This window comes from Palaemon carinicauda, chromosome 21 (genome assembly GCF_036898095.1).
Source record: "Palaemon carinicauda isolate YSFRI2023 chromosome 21, ASM3689809v2, whole genome shotgun sequence".
Lineage (NCBI taxonomy): Eukaryota > Metazoa > Arthropoda > Malacostraca > Decapoda > Palaemonidae > Palaemon > Palaemon carinicauda.
The window spans coordinates 88,633,036-88,642,982 of NC_090745.1; the positions used below are offsets into that span (position 1 = coordinate 88,633,036).

At 35.8% G+C, this 9,947-nt stretch overlaps 1 protein-coding gene across 1 annotated transcript in view; it reads left to right on the forward strand.

Moving 5' to 3' along the window:
- The first annotated feature begins 1,112 nt into the window (after positions 1–1,112).
- The window catches only part of LOC137615031 (uncharacterized), a 10,721-nt gene continuing 1,886 nt past the window's right edge, over positions 1,113–9,947 (forward strand). Inside the window, exons 1-4 of the mRNA XM_068344667.1 lie at positions 1,113–1,375; positions 3,380–3,465; positions 9,172–9,569; positions 9,890–9,947. The exon at positions 9,890–9,947 is cut by the window's right edge and continues 120 nt beyond it. Of these exons, the coding sequence (XP_068200768.1) occupies positions 1,113–1,375; positions 3,380–3,465; positions 9,172–9,569; positions 9,890–9,947 (805 nt within the window). The remainder of the gene's footprint in view (positions 1,376–3,379; positions 3,466–9,171; positions 9,570–9,889) is intronic.

Genomic DNA, 9,947 nt, shown 5'->3' on the forward strand with positions numbered 1-9,947 from the left:
CTTGCTTTTAATGCTATTTTTTTATGAAGAGTTGAGCAACACCGTGCTCTTCATGCGTGAGTCTATTAAGTATATTGAAAATATGGCATGTAATTTAACCCTGTTTCAAAATGCATATGTTTGAGGTTTGCTCTGATATTCTGCACCCCTTATCATAATTTGATAATAGAGACTCACAACACAATGGCCAGACATAGGTAATATATTAGAGTATCTTGTGAATTAAGATGATGAGACATGATAATATATACCAATGGGTTGCAAGACTTCAACTTACGGAAATGTTAATATCTATTAAACATATTTTGTCTCATTTTCCGTTATGTTTGACACGTTTAGTGTATTTTTGCTTTGGCCTTTCACCTTTATTCATTGAATCAGTCTTTCAACGGATTATGATACTCTTTTTACCTCATTCCCGGTGTATTCTCTCTCTCTCTCTCTCTCTCTCTCCATCTCTCTCTCTCTCTCTCTCTCTCTCTCTCTCTCTCTCTCTCTCTCTCCCCTCTTTTCGCTCTCCCCCTCTCTATCAGCTGCCTCCCTTCACCACTACCACCACCACCACCACCATTATGTCTGCGTCATCCTCCTCTCTCGATCAATAGACCTGCTACGTTTTTAAATTAAAAGAGAAAAGACGTTCGCGCACACGTTGTACGAACAGTGTGAACGGGTGAAAAGATGAAAAAAAGGGAGGGGGGGGGGCAGAGAAGAGAAGAGTAGAGGGAGGTATTTCAGGTGAACTCATATATATATATGTGTGATATTCTCTGTGGTCGCCACTAGCGATTCCTTCATCGGTTTGCATTCTGTCGATATCGAGGGAAGATGACGGACGAAAGCGGGAGGAAGAGACAGACAGGAAATGGGAGAGAGAGAATCGGGGGGAAATCGAGAATATCAAGAGATCTGGCTACTCTGAGGGGAGAGGGAATGGGTTCTCGTGACTCTTATCCATTAAAAAGTGCTGAAATAAAACTTCGTGACAAGATCAACAAAGGTAGCCAGGATGGAGGGACGATTGGGGCCGTAGTTTGTCGGCAGCAGGCTTTGGGCAGGTTGGGCCTGCGCAGGAGTGGCCCTAGCTGTGGTGGCTGAGGTGTAGCCTGCGAATGGAAAGGATCGGCGGCAGCGCCATCGGCGGTGGACGAAGTACCAGGGCCATCGTCGGGCCGCGCTCTCTTGTGCTCCCTACACCAGAGGACCCCTCTGGGGATACTCCTGTATATCCTGCCGCTTCGTGTCTTCTGGAGAGTGTTGTTCCAGGAGCCAAGAGAACTGAGAATAGGACAGTTCAACTAAACTGGAATCCAGAGAAACTTCCAAACCCTGTAGTTTCTGCTTCATCAAGACTTGAGAAACTTCTAGTGTTGTTGTGAGTTACTAACAGTTTTATTTTTATTAAAGTGATTTCTGTTGTTTCCGTTAAGTTTCTATATGTCATCTATGTGTGTGATATTAACTTATTGTATACTTTGTATGTCTATAACATCGACAAGTTTGAAATTGGGATTTCGATCAAGAAAACTAAGATTTTCAAGTTTCTTGTGCATTCATTAGTTTATGTTCAGGGGATGTTTTCAGCAATGTGTTTTTATTGATATAGAATCTTTATTAAATTCTTTTATAATTATTTTAGTTCTCAGATCTTTTTAACAAAATAGATGTTACCAATTGCTCGAATATTAATAATTTTATTGTAGTGAGAGTTCCTCAAAATCTTAAGCACCTGAAAATTGTTCGATTTTCCCTCCTCTAAAGTAAAAATTGTATGAAAATTTAACATTGGACACAAAGTAGCTCTTTTCATAAGTCGATGTTATAGGGATGGGTCTTCACTCTCACTCAAGTCAAATGAAGACTACCCTGGTTATGCCTTTAACCAAATTAATCAATCTCATCATATGATAAACAATTTTACATGCTAAGTTATTTACGGTAAGTTTAAATGGGGTTTGGAATGTATCCTGTTGAGTATTGGGGTGGCATGGCTGATAGGGGAGGGGGAGGGGGAGGGGGGATAGGGTTGCGTGAGCGATGCGGTTCTTGATGATGTCTAAATGTCCCTCTGAGTGATGTAAGATGCTTCTGTGATCGTTGCATTGTAGTTACGGCTTCTATCAGTGTAGGTTGCATGCGCCACTTAAAGGGGCTTTCCTTGTCATTTTTTTTTTATTTTGCTTGTTATTTTTATTCGTAGTATTGTAGTAGAAGTGGTTTTTATTATTACTTCGATATTCTGCGTATTGAAAATCTCCTCACTGATCTTGAAAGTGAAGGTTTAACTTTGCATGGATTTGATTTTACATTATATATAAGCCTCATGCCGGTCGTTTTCCAGTGCCCATACTGAAAATGCAGCCATCTATATCCTAAATTAGTATTTACTTAATCCAGGGAAAGTTGGTACTCAAGAATCTACATCTATGCGTCCTTAAAATTTCCATCTTTGATTGTCTGGAGAAAATTTGTCGCATGAAATTCTACAAAAACTAAATATATTAAAAAAATATTGTTCATTTATAAAACGAGTTACTGTTTGCCAACATCTAAATGTATTTGTCTCTATAAACTGAGTTTATTAAGCCACAGTTGGTTAATATACTAAACCTAGAAGGTAGTCCAGGTTCAATCTTGATCAGGAAGTATAATAATCTTCTGTAATTCCATGTGGGTGAAAAATTATTCCTAAAGTAAAGTTAATTTGGGGTGTGTATGTCTTTTCAAAGCTAGCTACTGTAAACGACTTATTTTATTAATGCTGTTAATGGAATAGATGGTGATAATGAGAAAAATACTATTGAGAACACAGTAAGGGTTACGTTACGTCATGTTATTGTAACGGTTATCTCACGTCTGATTTTTTTTTTTATTCTGAACCTTTATTGTGCACCAATTTACATTTTAATCTTCAACAAAATTACGGTTGTGTTTATTTATCAAACCATTAGTTCCAAATATTATAAGGGTGTTTTTTATCATACATCATCTGTTCCTTACCTTTCTATGTAACTGGGCCTTTGTGTGTGTCTATATTCATTATATATTATATATGTCCCAGTAATTTCAACTATTTTCAGGTGTACGGTTTACTGTTAATATTTTCTCAACTTTATTTGTTTTTTATTACTTTATTAATTACGATGTGGATAAAGTTCTCCCTTATTCCCTTTAACACTTCCCAATGGGAAGACGCATCCACATCTGTTGATCTTCAGTGACCCTAAGTCTTTAGTCACCTGCCTCCACATTCCATTTGCCATATATTGCAACTGGATATATCTGTCCAGAGCTCGGTGGTGAAGATCGATTTATCGGAAATAATAGTGCAGCTATTACTTAGGGTTCTTGCTGCATATATTTCGCAAAACACGTTCAGTCTGAGCAGTCAGTGGGAGTTCCATTTCCGTGGGAAGAGGGACAGCTTCCAGAGCAGCTCTACGGTCTTCCTGTTTCCCAGGGACAGTGAGTTTTTTTTTTTTTTTTTTTTTTTTTAAGTTTATCATAGAATAGGCCTTTCTTGATATTAATTTGGTGGAAGTAATATACAAAATTGAGGAGAAAAGAAAATTGACAACAAAACTGAGGGGCAAAAAAAAACCACAGGGACACTTTTTTTTTTCTTTTTTTTTTCTTTTTTTCTAAGTTTATCAGAGAACAGGCCTTTCTTGATATGATTTTGGTTGAAGTAATATACAAAATTGTAGAGAAAAGAAAATTGCCAACAAAACTGAGGAAAAAAAAACGACGCTTTCATACCATGCTACCATTTCCTAGTTTTGGGAGAGAATACAAGGCACGCAAGATAAATTTAGAAACAAGAAATATGAAACCTAAATATTTTCTTTTTATGATAGCTCGTTTCCTTTCTCTGTTTCAAATAAAGTTTGGTGACAGCAAAGCCTTTCAGTTTAATAAACATTACTGAAAACTAAGGATTCAGATTGAATAGTATTCCCACAAATGTTTTTGGGAAATTCAATTTTGAAAGGAGTTCATAAGTATCTTCTTCTCTCTGAATTTTTTTTTTTTTTTTGCCCTATACCATATAGTGATCCATTTAGGTGATTGCTTCACTGAAAAAAAAAACACATAGAAGTACATTTTAGCGTAAAGAAAACAGATAAGTAAATATAAAGAAACAAGGAAGGCTTAGCTCTCTCTCTCTCTCTCTCTCTCTCTCTCTCTCTCTCTCTCTCTCTCTCTCTCTCTCTCTTTCCCCGCGGGATGAATCAGTATTCTCAAATCTGGTCAGATTTAAAAAAAAAAAATGTACGTGGCATTTTCCGATCTTTGAATCAAGAGTCCATTTACTTGAGAGCACACACTTCTATTTCGTCAATAAGATTTCGGTCAAACTTTATATTATATAGTCTGATCAGCGCCGTCAATTTTCATCATCACCTCATTATCTCCTCCTACTCCTATTGACGCAAAGGGCATAGTTTAGATTTCGCCAGTCGTCTCTATCCTAAGCTTTTAAATCTACCCTTCTCCATTCATTATCTCCTGCTTCACGATTAATAGTCCTCAGCCATGTAGGCCTGTGTCTTTCAACTCTTCCAGTGCCTTGTGGAGCCCAGGTAAAGGTTTGGTGAACACTTCTCTTCTTGGGGAGTACGAAGAGCATACCCAAACCATCTCCATCTACATTTTACTCATCTTTATTTCCTTTTACACTACTTCCAATCCTTGAGTTTTTGAAATACTTCGTGACAGTCTTCTGCAATTACCGATTGTTTCTGTAGGCAATTTCACTAGTATGGTGTTAGTACTTATTTTATTGGTAGATTTCCTTTTAATATTAATCCTTTTAATAAGTTGTCTTTGTATTAACAGAACATATTGCTAATTCTTCGAAAAAATTAAAATATCTATAATTTTTAGACAAGTCTGGTTCCTGGAAATCTTTTGTCTTGTGAGTGAGCATTATAACATTATATTTTAAGCCTCAATATATTCTTATGTAGTAAGAGGCAGGGTTTCATATCAGTGCACCTATATTTGCTGGAGTAGTTTTAACCTCCCCAGGGTACAGTCTGTTGTGGGACAAGGCTTATAAGTTTATACGGCTGCAGTGATATTTGTCTTGTATTTGCTATGCCCCTTCCCCAGATACAAACACCACAGTATTGGGTCTCATAGCTCAAATTCACAAACTCTAACCAATGACACCAAATTATTCGAGGATTAAAATATTTTATGTGTCAGCTGCTGTAAGAGTTATGTGCTCTCTTTCAAAACTCGGCATTGCTGCATATAGTATTTTAGAAAAATATAAACTAAAATTTCAGAGCTGCATTTAGACTAACTCACATAAAAGAACAAAGTTGTTACTTTTATATGGCATGGTATAAGTACTTGCAAGCATCAAGCACTTTATTTTTATCCCAGATGAGGTGCTTCACGGTTTTATTGCTACTTCACCAGTACTTAACATTTTCTGTTTACTTCACTGGTATTTAATGGCTATTGGAAACTTAGTTTTCTTGTTTGAACAAGTGGTTAAGCTTTTCCCTTGCTGCAATTAAAGTTCTTTTCTTGAAATTTATATAAATATAGTAATTTTCCCTCCATTCTCTCACGATTTCCATCTTTTCTTTCAAAAACTTACATATCTTTAGTAGTTTCCGTAAAAAAACTGCTATCTCTTAACTAGATGGAATTCACGGTAGAATTGGTGAATTAATTCATTCTCTAAATACAAGAAATTACTCCACGAAAGGTGTATATTCTATCTAAGAGAATATTACATCTTTTGAGATTGCAGATTACTGTTGTTAAATTTTTAGATAATTATATGTATTATTACTTTCTGTCTTAGCCAACATATTCACAAGGAGACTAGCCGAAAGGCAGGCAAACATATACTTTGAAAGTAAGTCAGCTTCATTAGTAACCGGGTTTTCGATGACGAAACTTCCATTTGGTTCTCAGCTAATGCCGAAGGTTTCTCAGTTACTTATTTTCTTAACCATTTACATCTCAGATACATTGCCACGTACGGTTAATAACTGAAAGCCCATAAACAACATAATCATGTTGGTGTAACTGTACAACTTGCCGAATAATTCTTCCCATAGCCTATAAGAAAGGCAAGTACAGTACTAGGCACTCCCTCTTTAAATGAAGATTATTAAGAGTACACCAAACATGGTTTACTGTAGGCATTACTCTTAAAGGGTCTTTTCAGCGTTCCTTCCTCTTCTACCTTCGTTCTTATCTTCTCCCTTCCATCTTGCTTCCCAATCTCTAACTTTTATTTTATAGTATAACTGCAGAGTTTTCCATATGTAAATCCAATCCAATCAACACGGCACTAGATATTTATTAACCACAAGAAATTTTCTATTAATCTGCTTCAGGCTCTGCGTGCACGAAGGAATGGAGTTGTAGATATCACAGAATCTAGTTCCATCTTTACTCTAAGGCATGCAGCTGTGAGCTGCTTTGCATTAATGGCCAGCCTCCTTCATAGACAAAAAAGGGAACGAAAGATAACTATAATAAACACACTTACAATAAAAATGGTAACAGCACTTAAGGTACTCTCCACTTTCTTCAAATACACCTTATCAACTCTTCAGCTTTCAATCTCCATATAAGATAATAACTGACAGCTGATAGTTCATTCACGTAATATTAATGTGCACTAAATTATAATTATTTAATTTCCTAATTTTGTTTTCCTTTTATCATTTTTTCCATGGATTAGGTCTCCACTTCTTTTATTTTTGAAAAGGAAATCAGTCGATACTTTGAATAAATTTACCCTAGAAATTCTAGCTCTAGGGTCGCGTATTCTTCTATGTTCCCAGAAACCTTTAAAATACGTAGGAAAATGTCATTAAATAGTTTTCTTCTCATTGCCCTGCTCATTTTGAATTCAGTGTTATATAGTTATATTTGATATGGTAAATGAACTGATTATTTAACGAGTGAACATAAATTTAAACATTTAAAAAGAGAGAACGAGGATGCCAGTTCAATTATTCTGGTAAAATTTACATAAAATATCTAGACTTTGGTAGAATCCATTAAAGTTAGAGGAAACATTTTTTCCTAGATTAAAACACAATGCTCACAATTGCCACGCACCATACAAGCGAGATAGTGAAAATGATGTTCTTTGGTTTTTATGATAATATACCTGTAGTTAAGTTCTTTGTAAAATAACTGTAACAGGAAACAGTTGATATTCTTGTCTTCGATAGAAAATTTTACCTCTCTCTCTCTCTCTCTCTCTCTCTCTCTCTCTCTCTCTCTCTCTCTCTCTCTCTCTCTCTCTCTCTCTCTCTCTCTCTCTCTCTCTCTTATAACAGTAGAAAATTAGCTTATTTCTCTCTTTAATTTGAATATTTCACACCTAAATATTCAAATTCTTGCTTTCTCGAAAAGATGTTCATCAGATATGTTTCAAATATGATCAAATGAAATCCTAAGTTCTCAAATGCAAATTAGCTTGAAATAAAGGACCGCACTTGTTCTTTTGATTACCTTGATTTCTTTTATCTGCAATCTTAGGTCAAGACACAAATGCCGATAAATGATAAGCCTAATGACCTTAGATGCCAACGTTACAATTTTGCGTCGATGTAGGTCAGTATATTGACCTACTATTCCCATTAAATTTTAGTGATGAAATAATCCTTTAAAAGACTTGGCACGACTTTTACCTCAGTGAATTCGTCATACATTCTCATATAAGGGTTTAAGATGTAACAGTTTCCCTTGCGAACGTTTCGTTTTACACACTGAACGTACAAACTACTCGAGGAATCTGTAACTTAGCATTTTATAATCTTTGTTTTTTTAGACATCAAAACTGATTTAAGAGTGATATTCAATCTCAGGATTCTTGAACTCATCTTTTTTTGGGCGTTTGCGGCATGTCTGAAGACTTCAAGATTGATGAAATTTAGCTCATACTATGGAGTAGTATCAATCATACATGTCATTTAAGCTGCTGCACACCTGACGTTTTCCAAGCAATTGTTTGTAAAACGTATTTATTTAGTTTTGATCCGCTTAATTGGCACATGGACGCTACAATGATTCGCCGACTCTTGAATAACTTCATTTAAAAAAAAGATTCTCCATTCCAATGCTGGAACGCAGATCCTACCCTCCTAGAGCAATGTTATCACTGAATGTGGCCAACCATTCTGATGATTACAAGAATGAAGATTACTGGCGTCTACACTAAAACAATCATCTCGGGGGAAATTATGTCGTACCTGTGACTTTAGATGATTGTAATGATAAATAAAGCCAGACTGTATATTGAACATTAATACTGATGATGAAACAATCCTTTTCTTTTAATTGGTTAACCTCAATTTCTTGAGATTTCAATCTTAATCTTTACTTTTAAACGGCCTTGAGATATCGAGCATTTATCAAAGTGTTAGAAAGTGAACTGTTTTATATGAAATATTATAAGTGACTTCATAAAGATGATGCTTGAATTACTTTTCACTTTAGAACTTACTTTTAAGTGATAACGACTTAAGTGACTAAATTTGTTTGATTAAACTTTTTTCTGACTCTTTACTTGGCGACTCAATACTTGAACATTATATTTTTTTAAGCCTTTATATGCAACTTTTGCTTTCCAATTTATTTTGTGGCTCTGTTTGTTTACCTCATAAATAATCTTCATCCCCACCACAATTGCTCCCTAAATCAAGGGGTCAGCTGCTTTGATGCGTCGTTTCAACTACTGTGTTTCACAAATTCTACCAGTTTAGGCATAAGTGGAATTTTGCGTTTAGTTCGAAGATTTTTCGTACTCGCTTTTAACAGCATTTGTCTTTGTTCTTTTTGTCCTGTAGAGATGATTATATATTCTTAACAGCCGAAAGTTGTAACGATAATCAATGGCCTTGAATTGTCATTAATTTGAGCTTTCAACAGAGAATGTGACATTTCCCTTTAAAATAACACTGGGCGAATAGGAATCTTATTAAAAATACCGCTGATGTTCCCAGGTTATCTAGTGTTTTCGTTTGCTTGGTACGTATACGTGGACAGCATAATTTTGGAACTTTTTGCTCTCTTGAACAGAGTTAAATTTATATCCTACATGAAAATGTTCGCAATGTTTCATTCATCTGTAGGTTCTTTTGATTTTACAGCATTTTTATCTTACAGGTTCTTTTGGTCCTGCAGGTTCTTTTGATCCTACAGACTCTCTTGATCCTACAGGATCTTTTAATCCTACAGTTTCTTTTGGTCCTGCAGGCCATTTTTATTCGACAGGTTCTTTTGATTCTACATGCTCTTTTAATCATACAGGCTCTTTTGATCCTGCCGGTTCTTTTGATCCTACAGGTTCTTTTGATCCCGCAGGTTCTTTTGACCCTACGGGCACTTCTGATCCTACAGGTTCTTTTGAACCTGGAGGTTCTTTTGATCCCACAGGATATTTTAATCGTACAGGTAATCTTTTGATCCTACAGGTTCTTTTGATCCCGCAGGTTCTTTTGATCCTACCGGGACTTCTGATCCTACAGGTTCTTTTGATCCTGGAGGTTCTTTTGACCCCACAGGATATTTTAGTCGTACAGGTTCTTTTGATTAGGTAGGATCTTTTAATCCTACAGGGTCTTTTGATTCTACAGGTTCTTTTAATCATAGTTCCTTTTGATTCTGCAGGCTCTTTTAATCATACAGGTTCTTTTGATCCTGCAGGTTCTTTTGATCCTACAGGTTCTTTTGATCCTAGAGGTTATTTTAATTCTACAGGCTCTTTTAATCATACAGGTTCTTTTGCTTCTACAGGTTCTTTTGATCCTATAGGTTCTTTTAATTCTTAAGGCTCTTTTGATCCTACAGGTTCTTTTAATTCTACACTCTTTTAATCATATAGGTTCTTTTGGTCCTGCAGGTTCTGCTGATCTTACAGGCTCTTTTGATCCTACAGGCTCTTTTAATCCTACAGTTTC